General features: G+C 39.6%; 1 protein-coding gene across 3 annotated transcripts; it reads right to left on the reverse strand.

Annotated features, from left to right (window-relative positions):
• Positions 1-3,394: 3,394 nt before the first annotated feature.
• Positions 3,395-23,786, reverse strand: Nek3 (NIMA related kinase 3). Of its 3 annotated transcripts, XM_048341445.1 has the most exons (16): positions 23,734-23,786; positions 22,257-22,429; positions 20,876-20,969; positions 20,688-20,785; positions 19,748-19,831; positions 17,695-17,762; positions 17,519-17,605; positions 16,359-16,413; positions 14,890-15,090; positions 13,250-13,316; positions 10,795-10,844; positions 8,232-8,334; positions 7,560-7,709; positions 6,452-6,586; positions 4,392-4,515; positions 3,395-3,792 (listed from the first exon to the last, which is right to left on the reverse strand). In XM_048341445.1, exons 2-16 carry the CDS (start codon positions 22,419-22,421, stop codon positions 3,708-3,710), a joined length of 1,566 nt encoding a protein of 521 aa, XP_048197402.1. In that variant the 5' UTR covers positions 22,422-22,429; positions 23,734-23,786; the 3' UTR covers positions 3,395-3,707. The 3 variants fall into 3 exon arrangements, with proteins under 3 accessions (XP_048197402.1, XP_048197401.1, XP_048197400.1); XM_048341444.1 differs by lacking the exon at positions 23,734-23,786 and having other exon boundaries at positions 10,795-10,841; positions 22,257-22,466; XM_048341443.1 differs by lacking the exon at positions 23,734-23,786 and having other exon boundaries at positions 22,257-22,466.
• Between the last annotated feature and the right edge of the window lie 792 nt (positions 23,787-24,578).

Below are 24,578 nucleotides of genomic sequence, written 5' to 3' on the forward strand. Positions count from 1 at the left end.
TTGTTAGTTCTAGTAGTCATAAACAAATGCTAACTTGTTTCTAAAATGGACAAGATTCAACATTTATATCTTCCAGTTTTTCCTCCCCTTTCTTTCTTCTCTTCCTCTTTTTCCCCTCATTTCTCTTTTATCTTTCTTTGTTTCTATTCTTTCTCTTTGGTTGCTTCTATTCTTTCTTTCTTCCATTTGTTTATTAGTTTGTTCCTTTTTTGTGTGTGTATGCCTGGGGCTTGATCTCAGGGTCTGGGCACTGTGTCTCAGCTTTTTTGATCAAGGCTAGTACTCTACTACTTTAGCCACAGCTCCACTTCTAGCTTGTGTGTATTGTATGTGTGTGTGTGGGGGGGGGTGTCATTGGAGATCAGAGTCTCATGGACTTTACTGGCCTGGCTGGCCTCAAATGGTGATCCTCAGATCTCAGCCTCCTGAGTAACTAGGATTATGGATGTGAGCCACCAGTCTGGCCTCTTTCTGGTTTTTGAGATAAACAGGGCCTTACTATTTATCTCAAGCTTACCTTAAACTTGCCTCCTGACTTCTGTGATTACAAATATGAACCATCACACTTTCTCTTTCTGTTTTTAAAAGCCACAAGGGCTGACAAATTTCATCCAATTAAGTTAATAGGAATGGAAGCTTTTTAAAAAGTGCCTGTCACATTTTGTCTACTTATATGTTTAGAATCACAATCTCCATCAGCAGGTAGTTCCATTAGTCTCCTGATTTTTTTTTTCTTTTGCCAGTCCAGGGCTTTGACTCAGGGCCTGGGCACTGTCCCTGGCTTCTTTTTGCTCAAGGCTAGCACGCTACCACTTGAGCCACAGCACCACTTCCAGCTTTTTCTGTGTATGTGGTGGTGAGGAATTGAACCCAGAGCTTCATGCATGCTAGGCAAGCACTTTACCACTAAGCCACATTCTCAGCCCCTCTTCTGAAAGTTTGTTAAAAGAAAAACACCTTGTACTCATGAATAATTTTTTTTTGAGAGGGGCAAATTCTAGGAATTAAACTCAGGGCCTCTTGATTTTTAAAACTTATTCATAATTCATATACATATATGTGTACATATATATATATAACTCATATACATGCCTAATTTCATGTTCCCTTTATTTGATGATTGGAAATGTTTACACACTGGGGTAATGTTAAGATTCAAGAAAACTAGAGGTATAGAAATTTTGTATATATGGAAATTGACTATCCTGGAACACTTAAGAACTTCCATACCTTCCTTTCCATGAAGAATCTTCAAGAAAGTAGTGAGCTAATCTTCAAAGGGCTAACCTAAGTAATTTTGGAAAATGGCATTTGGATGGCAACTGTGAAGTAGACAATAGGAATACTAATAAACTTCGTACCATAGTTGATCATTTGTGTGTAGGTGTGTGTGTGTGTGTGTGTGTGTGTGTGTGTGTGTGTATGCATACTAGGGTTTGCTTGGGGCTTTGCTTAATGTTTTGCTTAAGTCTGGCACTCTACCACTTCAACTGTACCTCCATTGCCAGCTTTTTGCTGGTTAACTGGAGATAAGAGTATCTTGGATTTGTCTGCTAGGGCTGGATTTGAACCCAATCCTCAGTTATCAGCCTCCTGAGTAGCTAAGATTATAGGCATGAGCCATTTATACCCAGCCTATTGGTAAATTTAGAGATATGAGTTAATGATTTGGAAACTGACTTAACTGAATAACTTAGTGCACGGTACATGTTCATTCAAGTTTCTCACCATCAGGGAGAAAAGATTCTGAAAAGCAAGGGAGAGAGGCTAGAATGAAAGTTGAGGTCGTAGATTAATTAGAGGCCTTAGTGTGAGCCCATGCTTAGTTTAGTATACACACAGATGGGAGACACAGGTGTGGATATATAGCTTAGTAGCCATGGTGAGAGCCCAGAGCAGTGATATGCTAGTAGCAACAAGCATACTCAGCACCCAGATCTTGTTTCCTGAACCAATGAATGAACCAGGATATCTTGGAGAAATGGCTAATTGTGGGGATGGGGCAAAGGAGGCCCAGGATGATCCAGGATTGTCTTTTCACAGTGCCAGGAAGTGAGGAAAAGTGGGAGCATGCCAAAGGGACACAAGAGCCAAACTGAAACAACTTCCAAGGACTATAAGCAAAACCAAGCCGTGAAACACATGGCTCAGTATTGAATTGCACACTGCCCTGACAGAGGTGGAGCTTACTTCCCATCTGCTGGAGCAGGGGCTGAATGTAGTGACACATAGTGAAGAAAGCATGGATATGGGAAGTTAGTAAGTACAGTGGAGAGTCTAACAAGTACTGCCTTAACCCAGTGATCAAGGTGAACTGCATCTGCAGTGAGTCACAGTATTGCCCTGGATATCCTGATATGTGTGATGAAAAGACAGCTTCACTCATGTGCCTTCCCCAAGCCTATAACTTCAGTCAAATCAGGGGGAAAACATCTGGCATACCCAAACTGAGGGCAATCTACTAAATGCCTAACTGGCATTCCTCCAAAGTGTGAAGTTCTTCAAAACCAAGGAAAGAGTGAGAAACCAGAGAGCACTAATGATGACATGCTTAATGTAAACAAAGTGTACGCATGGAGGAGGGGGTTGTCTATACCACCTTTTTTTTTTTTTTCTTTTTTGGGCCAGTCCTGGGGCTTGGACTCAGGGCCTGAGCACTGTCCCTGGCTTCTTTTTGCTCAAGGCTAGCACTCTGCCACTTGAGCCACAGCGCCCCTTATGGCCATTTTCTGTATATGTGGTGCTAGGGAATTGAACCCAGGGCCTCATGTATACGAGGCAAGCACTCTTGCCATTAGGCCATATCCCCAGCCCCTATACCACCTTTTTTACATAATTGTTAAGTTGTTTAAAAAAAGATATGCATGTTCTGGATTTCAGCAGTTCCTTGTATTTTCCCTACTGTATTCACCCCCCCTACCCCCCCCAACTCTTCTCTTTAGCATTGTTCCCAATGCTGGATCAGGAAAAGCCTATTTCTTCAGTAAAATACTCCCACCTCATTAAAGTGTTACAATATTAAATGAGGTAATTCATGACAGGACCTAGCACGTGTGTGTCATGGAGACCCATACATGTTGGGATCCCCTTCCATATTCAGCCCACAAGGTTTCTGATACATGTTGTGTCTACTTTTGGCTATATACTTTGCCATGCACAAGACTCACATCTCTGACAAGATCTAGACTCTTCCCTTTCCAAGGCTGATCCTTTCTTGCCTGCTAGTAGCTGGTGTAGATCACTGGAAAGGATCTTAAAACTACTGGGTTTTAACAAACAGTACAAGAAATGTATCCAATGCCTAATGTATGAAACTGTAACCTTTCTGTACATCAGTTTGACAATAAAAATTTTTTTAAAAACTACTGGGTTTTATTTTTTATTTTACAAATTATTGTGTTATCATTGACTATGTTTAGATCATCCAACCTAAGAAATGTAAAAAAAAGATTACATAGGAATAATTACAAATCATTGCAATGGTGAATAAACAACATACGGGCTTCTGTAACTGTTTACAGTCAGCATCCCTATGAGGTAGCTCTTATTTGTGGTTGAAAAAGATTAAGGCTCAAGGAATCAAAGTCATTTTCTATAATCACACAACTAATTAGAGGTAAAGATCCTAATTAGTTAAACAAGTTAGTGGTAAACATTCAATCTATGTTCTTTCATCTCCCCCATGTGACCGGCACATTCCCTTGACATTATCCATCACACAGGTCCTGCCATCCAGCTCGCTGCTTCAGCTCAGATACCCAGTCGGAGTTGTCATCATCTTCCTCAAAATCCCTGCGAAAAAATCAGTTTGGATAGTAAGTCCCATGTCCTGGGCACGGCATGAACTTGGTGATGGATTCCAAACAGAGAACACTGCCATAACAAGAAAGTTTTGAAAAATGAGTTCTGTAAGGCAACTGAATAGAAAAAAATTGATAGTCCTTTAAAAAAATCATTTATTTCACTGCTTCTAATTCTTTTTCTTAATGTAAAATCCAATATACTAAAAAATACATGGTGGCATATGCCTGTAAGCCCAAGACAGAAGCAGTAGGACAGTGAGTTCAGTTGCGTACGTGTTCAGTTGCATACGTAGTAAGCAAGTGTCTCAAAAACAAACACACATAAGCAAACAAACAAACATAAAAATGAGCCTGAGTTGAAATATTTCATGCAGGGCTCACCTAGGAATTCTATAATAAAATTGTATTACTCATGGCCTAAGATGAAAACATATACTCATTTATGATAAAAAGTCATAGGGCAAGGTCCTATTATAGTATAATATGGTATGAATGTCCATACACACATATACAGACAGACGGACAGACGGACACACACACACACACACACACACACACACACACAAGCTTTCTAGATAGATAACATACGTGTCCGCTTCATCGAGCCTGGGTTCAAGTCTCTCTGGATCCAAAATGACAGAATCATAATCTCCATCAACATTGTCTGATACTTCTTCTCCAGACAAAGGGCCTTTCAAGAATTCTTCCGAACCTTCAGGGGAGCAGTAACAGTAAGCATGCCAATTACTTATTGTGAGACAGTCTCTTTATGTTGTTCAGTCTGGTCTTGAACTCCTGGATAAGTCCCACTTTACCCTCTCAAGGGCTACAACTACTACCAATCTCATAGCACCTTGTTAAATTAAGCCAATTCAAGCATGAAAAGGCCCAGGGAGCATCAATATGTGGAAATAAACCACAAAGAATTAACACAAAAAAATCTTCAAATATAAAAACCTGGATTACAGCCTGGTAAAAGGTAAAACAATTCAAAAAAGTGTTAGGGTGTGGTTGAGTTATAGAGTGCTTTCCTATCATGAATAGGGCTCTGAGTTTAATCTACAATAACACACACACACACATACACATATGCATACATACACACACCACCACCACCACAAACAACAACAACAAAAAGAAAATAAACAAAAGCCCCACCGTATATAAAAACATCAAAAGCTACTTGTGGAGATTGGATTACAGTTATTTTTTCCCCCTTTTAGTTTTCCCTTCCCTAGTTTTCACAACAGACAGAAGAAAAGAAAGAAAATTGAAGGTAGGCCATATGTATGCTTGCTTGATTGCATTCATTCATTTTACAGTATTGGGCATCAAACCTAGGGCCTCTACCTCTGAGATACACCCACATCTCATGTATAATTTTTTTTTTTTTTGGCCAGTCCTGGGCCTTGAACTCAGGGCCTGAGCACTGTCCCTGGCTTCTTCCCGCCCAAGGCTAGCACTCTGCCACTTGAGCCACAGCGCCGCTTCTGGCCGTTTTCTGTATATGTGGTGCTGGGGAATCGAACCTAGGGCCTCGTGTATCCGAGGCAGGCACTCTTGCCACTAGGCTATATCCCCAGCCCCTCATGTATAATTTTTTAAAAAACTTTCCAGATAGTGATTACATTTAGATTTTTTGTTTATAACACAAACACCTAACATAAAATATAAACTAAGACCTTATAAAAATTATCAAGAGGAGGGCTGGGGATATGGCCTAGTGGCAAGAGAGCTTGCCTCAAATACATGAGGCCCTGGGTTCGATTCCCCAGCACCACATATACAGAAAATGGCCAGAAGTGGCGCTGTGGCTCAAGTGGCAAAGTGCTAGCCTTGAGCAAAAGGAAGCCAGGGACAGTGCTCAGGCCCTGAGTCCAAGGCCCAGGACTAGCCAAAAAAAACAAAAACAAACAAAAATTATCAAGAGGAATGATGCATCTTCTAAACAGTGAATTCCTTAATATAATAAAGACTTCAGACTTCATTTTTGGACCAGAAACAAAATGCAAGAACTTGAATTGCTAACTCAGAACTTGTAGCCAAATATCCCACAGAGCTACAAGTCTCTATATGTTATTCTCCCAGAAAATGAATTCCTTATCATTCAGGGCAGAAAATGTGTTTTACTCTTTTTCCTTACAGTGCCGAAGCCAGAGCTTTGTGCATGCTGAGCAACAGAATTCTGCTATGAGCTATACTTCAAGTGCCTTCCCTCCCACTTTAAAAAATATCTTAAACTATGCTAGCTACTCAATAAAAATTGGCCAAATAAACAAATACAACTAAATCTGTTGCAACAAATTAAAATAAGCATTCTAATAAGCAAATAAGTAAAGTAGTTCTACAGGAATCTTTTAAAATTATAGTTTAAGATTAGCTAGAAAAAACTCAAGAACACCTAAAATATAATTTTAAAGTCACAGGTATCTGAGAAGGTAAATTGGGGAGTTAATTCATAGGTATAGCTAAGATTTGCAAGGTGGAAAGAATTTGGGAGACCAATTGTACCTCACTGTAAATGTGGTTAACCTTACTATATTACACACTTAAAAGTGATCAAGAGGGTCAATTTTACATGATGTATATTTGACCATACTTAAAAAATAATCAAGCATTTCTATGAAGATATAATAGACAAAAATTACCTGGTTTATATATCGTGTACGTTTGGAAGGCCAAGCTGAGATCAGCACCTTTAAGGATGTTCAACACGGTGTCAGGGGTCTCTCTGAGCCACTGCTTACGGCTATTACTTTCACTGTACTTTATTACAGAACCCCCTGGTTGCAAAAAGGTAAAAATCAGTGCCAAATAAAAGAAAATTTCTAGCATCTACCTTTCAGATCATTTTTTAAGGTTTATTCTCTCTCTCTCTCTCTCTCTCTCTCTCTCTCTCTCTCTCTCTCTCTCTCTCTCTCTCTCTCTCACTCTGGCTCTCGCTCTCTCTCTGCCCCATGCAATCTTACTGCCTCAGCCTCTCTAATGTTAGGACTACAGGATTGTACCACCATATCCAGCTTTATACTTGACTTTCACTAAAATCTATTTCATTGGCCTTTACGAGCACCTTTGATGTGACATCAAATGTCCTTCAGAGTGATAAAAACAACAACAACAAAACAGGCCAGACATGGATGGCTCACCTCTGTAATCCTATCTACTCAGGAGGTTGAAATCTGAAGACCAAGGTTCAAAGCCAGCCTGGAGAGGAAAGTCTGTGAGACTCTAATCTCCAATCAACCACCAGAAAACCAGAAGTAGCACAGTGGCTCAAAGTGGTAGAGTACTAGCCTTGAGCAAAAAAGCTCAAGGACAGTGGCCAGGCCTTGAGTTCAAGCCCCATGACCAACAAAAATAACCACAACAAAAAAAGTCTAGCATAGTGAATAACTATTAGAATATGTTCCATAATAAAATGGTAGTATTCAATCTGACTAGTTGATCTTCTGTATCCACATGTTCCACATCTGTGGATTTTAAATTTAATTTTAAAATTAAATCTTCCCTGAACACATACTGCCTTTTTTCCTATGATCATTTCTTAAACTAAACAATTTATTCATTAATGCTCATTAATGCAACATGTACATTTTATTAGGTATTACCAGTAAAGTTGGGATTTAAAGTATACAAGGGGATGTGGAGGGGTTGTGTAAAAATACCATGTATGCCATTTTAGTTCAGGAATTTGAGCATCTGTGAATTTTAATATCTACAGCCCCAAGATAACAAGTGAAATGACTATATACTAACCTATGCTTTCCTCTGCAGGTAAACTGGAGGTAAGGATGGATGCATTTTCTAAAGCTGCAAGAGCTGTATTCGGCTCCTTCCTCTCCCAATGTCTCCTGTGAGGACTTGGTGAACTACTTTTCTCCAGATGGTGTGGCTGATTGCCTGGGTCTAAAACATGATAATGTCACACCACATGTGATTATTTATCTCAACAGTAGACGCCTTTCTTTTCACTTTCAAACCCAGATCTAACAACAGCGTTCTAAATAGAGTCCAAAATAAGATAATTCAAAATGAAAGATCAACCCCAAATGAATCACAAATTTAAAAATATGCAAATAATTACATATTACACGATGCACAACACACATAATATACACACAGTTTGCTGTACAGTTTGTGGTCAGCAAATACCACTTTTCCTAATGTCTTTCACTGATAAATACTATTGTTTATCTTTTGTTTTGGAAGTTCTGGGAACTGACTCTGAAATCTAAACGTGCTAAATATGTGCTCTACCACTGGGCTACACTTCCTAGCTCTAACTTCCCCATCATTTTTGTGGGTAAATCAAAGATCAAATATTCCTCTAACACTTAATAAATTATTGTATGGGCAAATACACACATGTGTGCTTGCTAATGATTCCTCCCAAGACCCAACTCCCCATATAAGTAATGAATAACTTACCTTCCTTCTCCCTGGTTAGTCTCCTCAAAGCACATTCAGCTGAACTTTTATGAGTACTTTCTAAATCAGTATGGCTACTCCTCCTACTTTGTTCTTCTTCTTGCTTAAAAAAATATGAATACTGATTAAATAATGCTTGAAATGCTGTAGAACATGAAACAAATATTTAGCTATTTTAATTTTAAATAAGAGCTAATGAGTTAGCATGAATAGTCACAGAACCTCAAGTGCATGTACATTAATAGTAACATATATACATGCATATTAACTACATATCCACATACATGTACGTATAGTACATGTATATTCATAAGCATTAATACTGAGTGTTACAAATGCAAAGAAGATACAGAAAATGATAGATATTAATAGGTTTTTATTGAGGAAAATATATTGAAAATTTTCTGTATGGTTTGCTGTATAAAGCTAATACCAAAATGACGTATTTTATAAGGTGGCTATTAGTGGGGCTTGGAAAACAATACTCTAAAGGAATAGCACTTTGATGCCAGGTGCTAGTGGCTCATGCCTATAATCCTAACTACTCAGGAGCTATAAGGATCATGGTTCAAAGCTAGGCTTAGCAGGAAAGTTCATGAGACTCTTAAATCCAATTAACTACCAAAAGGCTGGAAGTAGAGCTAAGGCTCTAGCCTTGAGCGAAAAATAACTCCAGAGATAGCACCCAGGCTCTAAGTTCAAAACCATGACAAAGAATATAACATAAACATAACATAACACACAAAGATCATAAACATAAAAAGGAAAATATTTTGGAGAGAAGCAAACAGTGGGAAGTGGGAGTGAAAAAGGAGAGGAAGCAGAATCAAAGCACATTGTACGCACAAAGAAAAACACCAAACTAGAGATCAAACATTATTCAGCTAGAAAAGGGGATGAATTTCTGTATACGCTATAACATGGATGAGTCTTAAAAACCTTACATAATGAAGTAATCCAGACACAAAAGAATCCCATATATGTGAAATACAGGGAGACAGAGTAGACTAGAGGCTACCAGGGGTGGGGTTAGGTTTAGAGTTAGATAAATGAGGAATTATTGTTTAAGAGATAAGAGTTTGGAGGTAGTAAAAAAAAATTGGAAAGCCAAGTGCCATAGATCATATTTGTAATTCTAGCTACTTGGAAAGCTGAGCCCAACCAGAAAGTTCATGAGAGCCCTATCTCAAGTAATAGATGAGAACAATAGATGAGGACAGACTTGTCATCAAAGGAAGAGTAAAGAGGATTCCAGCCCTCCAGCAAAAAGGATGACCCTATCTAAAAAATATGGAAAGCCAAAGAGTTGGGGGCATGGCTCAAGTGATAGAGAGCCTGCCTGGCAAGTACAAAGCTCTGAACCCACATCATAGTACTACCAAACTGAAACAAAACACAAAGTTGGGAATAGATAGTAATAATGGTTGGCCAGTCTTAAAAATACCAATTAACATTAGTACACATCAACGAAAGTGGCATATTTTACCCCAATAAAGAAAAAAGCCAAGCCAGGTGCTAGTGGCTCACACCTGTGATCCTAATTACCTGAGAGGCTGAGATATGAGGATTGTGATTCAAGGCCAGCCCAGGTAGTAAAATCCATGTGACTCTTATGTCCAATTAACCACCAGAAAACTGGAAGTTGGCACTGTGGCGCAAAGTGGTAAAGCACAACCCTTGAGAAAAAAAAGCTCAGAGATAGAGATAGCACCTAGGTCCTGAGTTCAAGCCCCATGGTAGACAAAAAAAAAAAAAAAAAGAGGGAAAAGTCAGCCACTGGTGGCTCATGCCTGTAGTATTCACTATTCAGGAGGCTGAGATCTGAGGATTGTGGTTTGAAGCCAACCTGGCCAGGAAAGTCTGTGAGAATCTTATCTCCAATTAACTGAGTGGTGCTATGGCTCAAAGTGGTAGGGTCTGGGAATATGGCCTAGTGGTAAAGTGTTCCTCTCGTAAACATGAAGCCCTGGGTTCGATTCCTCAGCACCACATATATAAAAAAAAGCCAGAAATGGCGCTATGGCTCAAGTGGTAGAGTGCTAGCCTTGAGCCAAAAGAAGCCAGGGACAGTGCTCAGGCCCTAAGTTCAAGCCCCAGGACTGGCAAAAAACAAACAAAAAAGTGGTAGAGCTCTAGCCTTGAGCCAAAAAGCTCAGGGACAGCACCCAGGCCTTGAGTTCAAGCTCCACAACCAGAAAAAAAAGGCCAGGCTAAAACAAGATTTTCATGACTGAAGGCAGGACAAAGTTCCTTTACATTTATATTTCTTTTTTAAAAAAATGTTTTATTGTTATAAAGGTTACAGTTATATAAGACAGGTAAAGACTGAATTTCTTATTGGACACTGTCACCCCTTCCCTTGCTCCCTTTACAAACAACACAGATGATGACCTGATGAGATTCAGCAGACAGGACAACAGCCACTCACCGCTTCACATGCTGAATGATGAGGAATTTGATTAAAAGGACCAGGCCAGAGTCTTCCAAACATCTCATGGGCACCTAAAGAAACCTCGTCTCCTCCAGAGGCATATTTTATAAATTTAATTTCTAAGCAACTTACCATCATGCTTGCTTCATTTCCCAAAGCCGTCCTGAGTCTACTGGAGTCTGCTTAAAAAGAAAGAGAAAAGAAAAAGAGAAAGCACTGGAAGGCCCACGTCATTAACTTTCTGGTATGATTTGAAGAAAGTCTGAGAGACAAAAGAGGTCTAAAAGAGGCATGGGCCTGGATAGGGATATCAAGCTTTCATCATGTGGTAACAGTTGGAACAGCAATGTCAAGAATGTTTCTGCTACATTAGTCCTTTTCAGTTTATTTTATTATCTTCAGGTAGTTGTGTTTCAGTTCACCATGTCAGTTATTAAGTACAATGTGCTACATTCTTCCTAATGCTAAATTCTGACACACTGCTGTTTACTTAATCCATTTAGCACTACGCAATAATAGACTCTGTGTACTTGAAATTCTCGATTCCCATTAGCACACTAGCCAGTGGCATCTGTAGTCCGCACAGCTGTGGAAACAGGTGGGACAAATCTCTCTCTCAAGAAGGGATCCCTGCATGCTTATCAGGCACAGGGAAGTGGCAGGAGTGGCAGAAGAATTCTGGCCATTGGTCCCTTTGGGAGAAATGGCTCCTGCGTCATTTTTCTTTGGCAGAGCTCTGCAGTTCATGCCCCTAATACATCCAGCAGTTAAAAACTTACTATAGCTGTTCATCTATAATGACAGGCCCTGAGAGCACAAGAGTAAGCACGATTCACACGGGTCCTATCTTCCTGTTTACTGCATTGTCCAAGACTGACAGACCACATGGAGATGCCACTGGACAAAGGGTGCCAATATGGTGGCATTTCACCAACTTTTTTATTCCTTTCTCTGAGAAATAGTGAGACTGTACTCTCACCAACTACCTCCGAACTTTTCTTTCTCTTGTCTTGGCTAGTGTTTCCTACTACCTGAGATGTGAACAAAAGCTACAAAATAATACTGAAAGTAAAACCAACACCAATTCAAACTAGTAAAACAAGGTATCTGGCTACCTCTTAAGTAATGGAGAAAAAAGTTGGATTCTAAGACTGAAGGGTTTACACCAATGATATTGTAACATATATATTGTAGATTTTGTCCATAGTTTCTGGCTTATAACTCCTATAGCATTTTTTGTTTTCTAACTGACTACAAGTAACATTTGTTTTGATTATTTGGCCTTTTGTCTTATTCCTGCAGCAGCCTTAGAATAAAGCAATAAAGGTAAATGATGGTAATCCTAGGGCATTATAGACCTCAGAAAACAAATTTTCTTTCTCTCTTTCTGATCTTCTCCATCTTCCTTTCAACAGGTTCCTTGTTTATCTCAGGGTTGGCCACAGAAACTGCAATTTCTCTTCTCCAAAGTAGTCACCAAAACTAAAAATATATTCTACATCTTCTCCCACCTTTCTGCCTTGGATTTCCACACAGAAATTCTTTGACCGACCTCCCTCCCTTATGTTATTGTGTAGTAGTAGAGAAGAAGACCCTGTGTGTGAAGGAGGCCTGCCCCCCGACCAGGAGGATGGAATATACATAGAGAGGCCCAGCAGGATCTGAACAGCAGCACTGGCTGGGTTCCCCAACTCAATCTATTACTATCAGATCAGATCGGATCAGGACTGTTACTAGTAAGGATACTTATTCTTGTTATTAGTGAGAATAATTATTAGTAAGAGTGGTTGACCATGATTTGATCATGCCTATGCAACAAGGGCTCCACAAAAACTCAAAAGGAGATAGGAGAACTTCTAGATCCCTGGCTGTGTGGAGGCTCACAGGAAGGTGATAAAAAAAACTCACCCAGGAGGGTGGTACAATGCAGCTCCACAGGGACAGAGCTCTGAGGGTCCAAATTGTTCCAGACTCCGCTCTGTGGGTTTCTTTATCTGACTGAAGAGACCTTTAAAATAACCTTTACATGAGCAGGTAAAGCCAAGTGTTTCCTATAGGGTTTCTGTAAGCTACTCTATTAATTCCAAAAGAAGGAATCATGGTAACCCCAATTTGTAGTTGGTCAGAAGTTCTGGAGGTCAGACTTGCAACTGTGGTCTAATTTGAGTCAATTTGTACAAGCCTACTTTTGGAAATTTAGTTTATACATGGTCTGGGCAAACTTAGGGACACACTTTTCCATGAAATGAGTGTTATATTTTCATAGATTCCTACCTCGATCTACAGAAAGTCTCCTACCTAACTTATAACAAGCTATAGTAAATATGGTGCTATTATGAGAAGATCTAGCACATTCAGGATGCCATGGCCAAATAATAAAGCACTAATATGACAAATTCCATCACTAACCTATCCAAACTAGGTTCTTTAGTTGATTCCAGAAAGCTCAAATACAGATAATTATGTCTAAAGTAACACAAAAGAAATTTTGGTTTGAAGAATATATCTAATCACTTCTAATAGCTTGAAAAAATCACTTCTGTCTTTTCTTTGTTTACTATTTTTTTAACAGAACTTAAACGCTTACCCTTTTTCCTTGGTGTATGATGCTTGCATATTTCATCTAGTATCTGTTCTCCATATTCTGTAATGATCTGAAATTTAACATGGAGAGCTGGGAGACACTTTTCTTTAGACATTGCCATGATACCATTTAACTACCAAAATTCTTCAGCATCTTATTTTTTTTATTTTTTATTTTTTTGCCAGTCCTGGGCCTTGGACTCAGGGCCTGAGCACTGTCCCTGGCTTCTCTTTGCTCAAGACTAGCACTCTGCCACTTGAGCCACAGTGCCACTTCTGGCCATTTTCTATATATGTGGTGCTGGGGAACCGAACCCAGGGCTTCATGTATACGAGTCAAGCACTCTTGCCACTAGGCCATATTCCCAGCCCTTCAGCATCCTATTTAACTCTGCATCTTTTACCTTATTTTAAGATGAAACATAAAAATACCACTTAAAGAAACATTTAAAGGAGTTGAGTACAATCCAAGCTATTTGGGAATCTGAGGCAGGATTCTGAATTTGAATCTAACTTAGTAGAAACCTGTTCTCAAAACAACAAAATCAGGCATTTGGCTCAGACCTATAATCCTAGTTACTCCAGAGGCTGAGATCTGAGGATCTTGGTTCCAAGTCAGCCTATGTAGGAAAGTCCATGAATCTCTTATCTCCAATTAGCCAGCAAAAAGCTGGAAATAAAGTCATGGTTCAAGTGGTAGAGCACTAGTCTTGAGCAAAAAAGGTCAGGAACAATGCCCAGGCCCTGAGTTCAAGCCAGAAAACAAAAACAAAAACAACCAGAGTACCAGCCTTGAGCAGAAAAGCCAAGTGAGAGAGCAAGGTCCTGAATTCAAGCCTTACTACTAGCACATACAGGCCTACCCTTCCACCTCTGAAAACATAAAAAAAAATCCAGCCAGGTGCTAGTAGCTCACACCTATAATCCTAGTTACTTAGGATGCTGAGACCCAAAGGATTGAGGTTTGATGACATCTTAGGTAGAAAAGTTCTTAAAACTCTATCTTCAAAATAAGCAGCAAAAAGCCAGGCTGTAAATATGGCTCAAGTAGTAGAGTGCAAGCTGAGAAAACAAGGACAAGTTACAAGGCCCTGAGTTAAATAAAACCGAGCAAACAGCACGTATTATAGAGACAAGAAAGTGCAGTGTGTACTTAGCATGCTTGAAGTCCTGAGTTTGATTCCCAGAACCAAAAGAAAAAGAAAAAAAGTAAACTAAATAAATGAAAGCACATATAGATAGAAAGACAAATATAGATGTTTATGTATCTAGAAAAAAATTGGGGAATTACACAAAGAAGAGAGAAGTATTTGAATTTACTCCTGAATAGTTAGAATTTTTTTTTTCCTGTGGTGCCAGTCCTGAGGCTTGAACTCAGACCTGGGCATTGCCCCTGAGCTTTTTATTTTTAGCTCAAGGCTAGCACTCTACCACTTGAGCCATATCTCCACCTCAGCATTTTTTTGGTAGCTAACTGGAAATAAGAGTGTCATGGAGGGGCTGGCCTAGGCTGGCTTTGAACCATGATCATCAGATCTTAGCCTCTTGAGTGGCTAGGTTTCTAAAAGTGAGCCACTGGTGCCCAGCTTAATTAGACTTTTAACAGTAACAGTGAGTCCATATTCCTGAAAGTTGGCATCATACCTCAGCAGGTAAGCATGTCTGGATCAACCCAGCTAAGCTGCGCCTGGAGAGCAGTGTGGTAGCTGAAGGGCGCTGGGAAGGGTTTCGCTTAAACATCTGCTTGATGAGATACTGCAGCTCATAGGAATAGTGAGATGGCAGTGGACGGATGGACCCTTGGCATATTTTAAGGATAAGAGTCTTCCAACTATTTGCCTGAAACTGAAAAGTTAAAACAAAGAATTTTAAGCTGGGCACCAGTGGTTCACACCTGTAATCCTAGCTACTCAGGAGGCTGAGATCTGAGGATCACGGTTTGAAGCCTGGGCAGGAAAGTCCCTGAGACTCTTATCTCCAATTAACTCCCAGAAAACGGGTAATGGTGCTGTGGCTCAAAGTGGTATAGTGCTAGCCTTGATTGATGAAGCCCAGGCCCTGAGTTCAAGCCCCAAGACAGACCAAAAAAAAAAAAGTATGCATGGCTAATAAGTACATTAAAAAGTTCCACATTTTTAGCTGTAAGGTAAATGCAAATCAAAACTACACTGACATTCCAGTTCACTCCAGTCAGAAGAACTATCATCAAGAAAACAACAAAGGTTGGAAGGACCTGGTGAGAAGAAACCCTTATACACTGTTGGCAGTAATATAAATCAGTATAGTCACTATGGAAATTAGTGTGGTGCTTCTCAAAAAACTAATAGTAGAACTAGCACATGAGCCAGCTATACCAATGCTAGGTATGTACCCAAAGCAATCAAAGTCAGGATACAATAGAGCTGCCTGCACACACATGTTCATAGTATCACCAGTCACAATAGCCAAGTTATGGTATCAACCTAGGTGCTCATCAATGGCTGACTAGACGAAGACAATGCAGTACACATATAAAATAGAGTATTATTCAACTATAAAATAGAACAAAATCATGTAATTTTCAGGAAATGTATTGAATTGGAGATGATCAAGTGAAATAAACTAGACTCAGAAAGACAGATAATCATGCTTTCTCTCGTATGTAAAATCTAAATTTCAAAAAGTGTTCTTGAAAGTAGAGGGGGGTCTTTTGGGGAAGAGGAAAGGAATCAGTGAGAAGGAAGAGGGAGAATAAAATAAGGGGGTACTAGAGGAATAGATACATTTATATACATGTATGAACATGTCATAAGGAAATCCATTACAGTATACAATTAACATATGCTAATAAAAATCATCAACAGAGAAAATTTTGTTACATGTATTTAACAACAAAGAATACCAAAAAGAAAGAAAAGCTACACACAGAACTGCAGAAACAAAACAATAATGAACATTTCCTATTATTACATTGCTATTATTACATCGTTGTCTCAAGGCAGAGATAACAGCAAATGAAGTGTTTATAATGAATTTGTTGTGGGAGGAAAACAGCCTATTGGGATTGGCCAGTTTCTGAGGGCTCAGCAAGATACAACCACATACTGCTATTTCTTTGTGTACACCATACTTACGGGATGTTTAAGGGTACACAGCTCATACAGAATGCATCCCAAGGACCAGATGTCACTGGAGGAGTAAAAAAACAACAAAATGAATAGGCTATGAGTTATATAAGCATTTTCTAACAATGAAAAATTTAAAGCATATCCTACCTTTAGTAAGTATCACAAGTAATTCTTAGGTATTAAGATAAAACATAGTGTCATTTGGTTCTAGAGCATATATATTAAAAGTCATATTGAGAAAACTCTGTTCCGCAAAATCTACCACTGCAAATCAAGATGGATTAGTAACACTTCAGAGCTGAATTTGAGAATTCAGTAGCAAGAAGGAATCTGAGTAGACTCAGATTATCATAGTTGGAAGGACTCTGAACATACTGGGGGCAGCTCCCATCAGACTGTCCTGCACATAGCACTGGCCCTTGTCTATATCTGATGGACAGTAGTAATCTGCTCCCTCCTAGTGGATAATGTACTTCCTTGTTTGTTTATTCATTCACTCATTCATTTTGTACTGGTCCTGAGGCTTGAACTCAGGCCTAGGTGTTGTCCCCACTTGAGCCATAGCTCTATTTCTGAATCATTTGGTGGTTAATTGGAGATATAAGTCTCACTGACTTTCCTGCCTGGGCTAGCTTCCAACTGTGTCCTCAAACCTCAGCCCCCCAAGTAGCTAGGACTTACAGGTGTGAGCTACAGGAGCCTGGTTATGCACTGCTTTATTATAAGCTAAATGGTGCCTATCAGGACTTTTTCCCACCCACTATATTCCAAAACAAAGAGAATAAGACAGCACAATCTTCCACAAAATAGCTCTTCAAAACCAGGGGAGTTCCATAGTGGGCTCCACATACTACTTCTTTGTGTTAACTCTACTAGATACTCTCCCAGACTTTTTCCTCTCTGATACTCTCAGTTTAACTTTTTATCAACTGCATCCTTTAGCCTTTGTCTGAAATTGCAAACCTACAGAAAAGTTGAAAATGTGTACCTAACCTGACCTAAATAAAGTCTGTGACCATCATTTGCGGTGATTATGTGCTATCTCCCTTTTCTCTGTGTATCTGTAGATACCAGATATATGTCATTTGTATCTCCTACCATAACACTGTTATTTATATATCCATCAGGCTATAAAACCCATCACCAGTCAACCTCATACCACTTACCTTTTATTATTATAAGGCGAGTTTTCCCAAATTTCTGGAGGCACATAATAGGGTGTTCCCACATATGTACAAGCGAATGCCATAGGACTAAAATCACAAGAAGGCACAGAATGATTACAGAATACTCCTGAATACAGGTGTTCTGTTTCTGTTGCTACAATAAAAGAGATACATACTTGGAGAGAAGACGGGCAGATCCAAAATCTCCCAATTTCACTTTTCCATTTTGGGTGAGGAAGACATTCTGCATAAAAAAAGAAAAACCACATATCATTCAAACAAAACTCTAAAGATGCCTTCAAAGCCTGCCCCTGATGGTTAGAAATGCTTACAGCTATGCATGTCTCTGTAGAGAACTCAGAATGGCTACTCTGAATCTAACGCACATGGTTCAGATTTCATCCGTGGATCTGATCAACAGACTGGGAACCTATGCCAGGATGAAATGGCAGGCCCAGGTGTTGACCATTTTCTATATGAGAACATACAGACGTTGTCAGTGAGCATTAAGAAGTCCAGTGATAAGCTGGGAACCAGTGGCTCGCATCTGTAAGCTTAGCTACCAAGGAAGCTAAGTTCTGAAGATTGTGGTTTGAGCCAGTGCAAGCAGACAAATTTGAGAGACTTGTCTCTAATTAACCAGCAAGAAGCTACAAGTGAGAGCTGTGGCTCAAGTAATATAACAATAGCTGAGCAAGAAAGCCAAGTGAGAGTACTGAGGCTCTGAGTTCAAGCCCAGTACTGGTGGGAAAAAAATAATAATAAAAGATTCAGGAATGTACTAACATACCACAAAGTAATTTCAATGACTTTTTCACATAGAATATAAATATTAGGCCAAAGAACACAAAGTTTCACTTAGGATAAGTAAGTTGCAAAGATCTATTGTACAGTCCAGTGACTATAGTTCCTATATGGTATTATTGACAATGACAAAGAGTAATTTTACTTATTGATTTATGTATTTACTTGACTTGAACTTAGTGCCTTACACATGTTGAATTGGAACTCTTACCATTGGATTACACTCCCAGTTCAAGAGTAGACCTTAAATGTTCTAACCACAAAATGGTACATGAAGTTATAGATACAACTGACATGATTTGATCATTATACAAAATATATAAATATGTATCAAACCACTGCATTTGACACTATAAGTACATTTAATTTTTGTCAATTTCATCATAAATCTGAGGGGAAATTTTTTTTATCTTTAAGTAATTGTACAAAAGAGGTGCCATGTAACAAAACAGCTTATGAATATAATGCATCTTGATTAATGTCACCCCCTTCAACATTCATCATTCCCCTTCTATCCAGCCCTCCCTTACTTTTTGTAATTTTGTGGTATATACAATGAATTCTTGACTACAATAACCTTCTCCTCCCCCCTCATTGCCTGTAGCCCCATCCCCCTTGCATGTACCCATTTCCTGATATTGTTTATGTTGGGTTCTGACCTAGTCTTTCTAAGATTACACTATTTGAGCTCTGCATAGAGTCTATTATACTTCAGTTAATTCATTTGTAACCAGTTAGGTACCACCCAATGTGTTTACTTATAGGTACATAGTGTTTATTTATAGGTACATGCTATCTACCACGAACAAGGGAAATCATGCAACCTTTGCTTCTCTAGGTCTGACTTACTTCACTTAATATAATTTTTTTCCCATGCCTTTCAAATACCAAGGAATAAAAAATAAAACTTAATTGTAGGGGCTGGGGATATAGCCTAGTGGCAAGAGTGCCTGCCTCGGATACACGAGGCCCTAGGTTCGATTCCCCAGCACCACATATACAGAAAACGGCCAGAAGCGACGCTGTGGCTCAAGTGGCAGAGTGCTAGCCTTGAGCGGGAAGAAGCCAGGGACAGTGCTCAGGCCCTGAGTCCAAGGCCCAGGACTGGCCAAAAAAAAAAAAAAAAAAAAAAACTTAATTGTAACAAGGCGTTAGCAGCTGACATTTCTTATCCCACTACTTGGGAGGCTGAGATAGGAAAGAATGCAGTTCAAGACTGTCTTCAGGCAGGAGATTCAGGAGAACATAACATGACAGAAGGAGATGATTATGGTGTACCTGTTATCCCAGCAGGTTATGCTATGGAAGAAAACATAAATAGGAGAAACACAGTCCAGCATGACTTGGACAAAAAGAAAAAGGAAAAAAACCCAACAGAATCATTTTGGATCCTTTTTCTGGGCCCCCAAAATGTGTTTTACTCACTTTGGATTTGATATCCCTGTGCAGCACACGTTTCTTATGAATGTGATTTACTCCAAGGCACATTTGTGTAAACCAATTAAGGATCTGTAAGAAAAAAATAGGCAACATCTGTAAAAATGCAATATCTGGTTTATGTTCACCAGAACTAACTATAGACCTTCCTTAACCAGGTTTAACCTGTGCATTCAGAACTCATGAAAAATAAATGGAAAAAAACTATGATGCCCATGTTCATTCATATTATGTGTGAACCAAACAGATACTTACATGAAATTTCCATTATATTTTTCTTTTATTTAATGAATAAAATATTTTCAAATGCACATATAAATGTAGTTCACTATAAAGTGAACCATATGAGTTACATGGCCTGTGGCTCATGCAGTAACTCAGGAGGCTGAGCTCTGAGAACTGTGGTTCAAAACCAGCCCAAGAAGAAAAGTCTATGAGACTCTCATCTCCAATATATTACTAAAATAAAAGACAGAAATGGAGCTGTAGAACAAATACTAGTCTTGAGCAAAAGAAGCCCAGGAACAGTACCCAAGAGTTCAAGCCCAATACTGGCAAAAAAAAAAAAAAAAAGAAAAAGAAAAAGAAAAGAAAAACATGAGTATGTCAGGTATGGTAGCACATACCTGGAAGCTATTTATTTAAATATTTTCCTTGGCTAATTTGCCAAAAAATAGTATGTATTGAGGCTCAGAAAACAATATCCCAAAGTAAGGGGCCTTAGCATGCTGAACGCTGTGAGCTACAGGAAAGGGACTTAGAAACAAGACCATTCAGACTTTTCTCCTGTCTCTTCTCCAGTTTCCTCTCTTTCCCAAAGCAGGCCACAGTAATCACAGATCCCCATGCTTTCATTTTACATTATACAGTATTTATGGGAAACATTGCTTCTGATCTTTGTGAGAAACATATTAAGTCGATGTCTTACCATATCTTCAGGAAATAGCTTTCCTTTTTGCTGTTTAATCTTCTGCATTAGATCCCCTCCCTCACAATATTCCATCACAATATACAGATGTCCTTCAGCTAAAAGAAATACAAGACTCAGTAGGAGAGACAGAGAGAGACTATAAATCAAATTAAGAAGTAGTCATATTTGGGAAAGTTCATATTTACCTTCAAATGATTCTCGAAATGCCACAATATTGGGGTGTTTCATTTTGGCTAACAGAATAGCCTCCTTCCTAGAATTCTGTGTACCAGAGAAAGACTGGGGAAAACGTTCAAACAAGAGTAATTTAATAACAAGTTCTAAAAATCTACCCCACACTGCTATTCAATATAGTTTGTACAAGTCTTCAGTGTTGCATACAGGTTTGTAAAACTGTACTTTGACTCCAAAAGAAAGTATATAAGATTATTCAACTATGCCTATTCTTTTCTGCATGCTTGTGCTCATTCCTTCATAGTTTTATGCTGTTTCTCCATTTCCTATACTTAGAGAATATAAACTAGTTTTAATATTTGCATAAGCATCATTTGACTTGGAAAGCCAGTATGCCGCTGAAAATAGTGTATCCTACAAACCAGGGATTTTGTGTGTTTAAGGTCAGGATTTCTTTAACAGCCCCTGGCCCAGAAAAAAAGAAAACCAGAGGACATACAAAAGCAATAATGAAAAATAAGTTTCCCAAACTAATTATCCTTAATTTGTGAGAGATGGAATCTTGAGACTTAGCTTATAATCATGAAACTGCCATAGGCCTGGAAGAATAGTATAATTTAGTGGGAGAGTACTTGCCTAGCATTTGCAATGTTCTGGCTTAGAGCCACCGCAAAAGAAAGAAGGAAAGAATAAAGGGAGGAAGGAAGGGAGAAAAAGAGGGAGGAAAGGATGGAGAGAAAGAAGGAAAGGGAGAAAGGAAAATGAAGGCAAGAAGGAAGGTAGGCAGGGAGGGTAGGAAACTGACTTTAGCACTTTAGCTGAGACCAGCAATATCAACAACTGAGGAACATGTTAAACATGTAAATTATAATGCCTACTCAAGTTTGCTATCCAAAGGCAGTAGGAAAAATGCTTCTCACTCTGGAAACTTTATTAGAGTTTAAAAAAATCTTGATCAAAGTATTAAGTAATCTCCACAATATGGAATCTCTCATAGAAAAACTAACACATCAATAATTAGCACACCGCGAATTAAGGCCTATAAACTATTTCACAAAGTACATTTTCTTGTAACTGAAGGTTTGCATTTTTTGTTCTTCACTAGATATATACGTCTTTGACCAATAATGTTGCACCTGGGTTGCATGTGGCAAATATTTCCTATACTGCTAGGCATATGAAATAAGAAATTACTACCAACTAACACACTGAGGTTAAAAAACAACAACTGCATATATTGACGATTTTTCACTTTCATTAATTACACCATCCTAATAACTCTATAAAATACATCAAGCCCTTAAAAAACTAATAAACTGATGATAGATGTCACAGAAAGAAGGAATGGCATGTTAACCCCCAAGAATATGAGGTGCAATCATTAGCAGTCACCTTGGGAAGCCTTATTTCCTTCATGGCAAACATCTGACTGCTGCTTTCCTGTCGAACCAAAAGGGCCCTTCCAAAGGAGCCCTCACCGAGCATTCTCAGGACTCTGTAGTCATTCATGTTGGGGGGCTGCAGCTGGGCAGCTGGCTCCACTCCCAAAGTCCCCATCCGTTCTCCTGAGCACATTGAACAGAAACATGGGTCAGCTTCCTGGTGTTCATTTTGTAAACTCTTTAAGTTCGTTGTTCTAAGGAATGGCACCATGGGAATCTACCCCTGTCATATACCAGTTTAGTCAATTTGTTTGTGTATATATGCATGTGACACTGTATATTTTTACATGTCTTTAAGTCTAACTTTTACATAGGATAGAAACCAGGTACCTTTTGTCTCTCTGAGCCTGACTTACTTCACTTAATTTTTTTTCCAGATCCATCCATTTCTCTGCAAACAACATAATATTCTTTCTGATGGATGAGTAAAATTCCATGATATATACATATATACATGTCAGTTTATGATTATAATGTATCCTGATCAACATCATCATGTCATCCCTTCCACCATTCTCTCCCATCCCTCCTAAAGCAACCTACCCCACAAGTTAACCTGGTGCCATTTTCACCTATGTACACTAAATAATAAGAATGTATTTGCACACTCTTCCTCTATTTGTCTGCCCTCCCTCCTTTTTATCTACATATTACATACATAGGCCAAATACACACAGGTAAAGATATACATCAAATACATATGTATAAATGTATATATGTTTATGTGTATATATAATATACAATTACATTTGGTCCTTTCTGCCACATTTATTCCTAACCCACCCCCCTTCCTCAGTATTACAACCAATAATATGTAGGCCTGAATAAAATTTGGCAAAAGTAGATGGCATGTCCGTATATATTTATATACAGAATATACATATTACACATAATATGTACACATGTAGGCAAGTGATAAATATGTGTAATATTTCGTATATAATATATACAAGTGTCTATTCTGTATTCAGCATATATTAAAATTACACACACACACACACACAGCATATATAAAGTGCTTTGCAATTGTCCCCATCACAAGTGAGACACAGATTCGGCAGGGGTGCGCACGGTAATGCATCTTGGAGAGTAGGCCCTCCGCTTCCCCTGCACTTGAACACCAGCTCCGCTCCGCACAGCCAGGGCAGTTCGAGCAGACCCCCGCGCGCTCCCGCACGCAGCCACACCCCCTGCGCCGCTCGGAGCCGCACCCAACGGAAGGTTCACGAGTGAGAGCAAAGGGCGAGCGGGCGGGCCCCCGCTCGGGCCCCAAAGCAAAGCGGAGCCGGAGCCCGGCCGAACGTCCGCCACGCTTGTCCCATTCACCCCACACCGGTGCGCGCCACCCCGAGTCCCAGGCTCCCACCGGAACGCCCTCTCCCCACCACGGCCCCGAGGCGGGGAGCTGGGCGCTGGCCTCTCCTCACCTTACTCCCGGACGCCCGGTTCCGCTCCACCACCGCTGGCACCGGGGCTCTTCCGTGGGGCGGGCCCACAGGGGTCGTCTCTCTGGTTGTCGGTTAACGGAAGCTGCCAGGCTGAGGCGGGAGGCACTGTTTCTCTGAGTGGCTGGGCTTATGAAGATCACGTTTTAAAGCTGTTGTTCTTAGGCTGCATACGGTGCTAATAATATTGAGACTAAGCGGCCCCCTCGTAGTTGTGTCCAGTTTAAGAAAGCAGCCCAGGTATCGATGTTTCATGGAGACAACGTCACTTCTAGCACTTATTAGCTTGGGCAAGTGTGGAAGGCAAAAATTCACGTCCACTCTCCTTCGCCCCTGCAAATGGCTACTCCCTTGAAACCTCTGCATTGGTTCCTTTCCATAGCAAAGGGATATTAAGATTGCAGTTACCAAGCACGGTGACACACACCAGTAATGCCAGCATCCTGAGGCTGGGACAGGAGGATCTCAAGTTTGAGACCAGTCTGGGTTGTATAGCAAGAAGCTGTCAAAAAAAGAAAGAAAGAAAGATTACAACTGGTATTACAATTTGTACAATAAATAAAAGACAAGACTGAAATGCTCCCAAAATATTAAGTTGAAAGGACATAATTTTTGCCAGGCTTCAATCATATCTGTCTGCCTCAGAGTTTTGGACCCCATGCTGATGAACATACCTTTTCATAGCATATAAAACCCCCTTAGGCCCAAACCCACTATATATTGTAAATTTCATGCGGAGTCAATAGTTACTATTCCAATCATATTGGTAGCCAGCCACTAGGGTCTTCTTGAAGCTAATCCTCTCTCCGGTATTTTTTCCTTCCACT

The sequence above is a fragment of the Perognathus longimembris genome, chromosome 3, assembly GCF_023159225.1.
Source record: "Perognathus longimembris pacificus isolate PPM17 chromosome 3, ASM2315922v1, whole genome shotgun sequence".
NCBI lineage: Eukaryota > Metazoa > Chordata > Mammalia > Rodentia > Heteromyidae > Perognathus > Perognathus longimembris.

Bases quoted from the DNA above. Each gene is read 5' to 3' on its own strand.
- Nek3 (XM_048341443.1), bottom strand. From the start codon at position 22,439: ATGTGCTCAGGAGAACGGATGGGGACTTTGGGAGTGGAGCCAGCTGCC. The intron at 19,832-20,687 runs GTAAGACATCGA...TTTTTCTTACAG, and splicing joins AGCTATTTCCTGAAGATATG to ATCCTTAATTGGTTTACACA. The intron at 7,710-8,231 runs GTAAGTTATTCA...ATCATGTTTTAG, and splicing joins ACTAACCAGGGAGAAGGAAG to ACCCAGGCAATCAGCCACAC.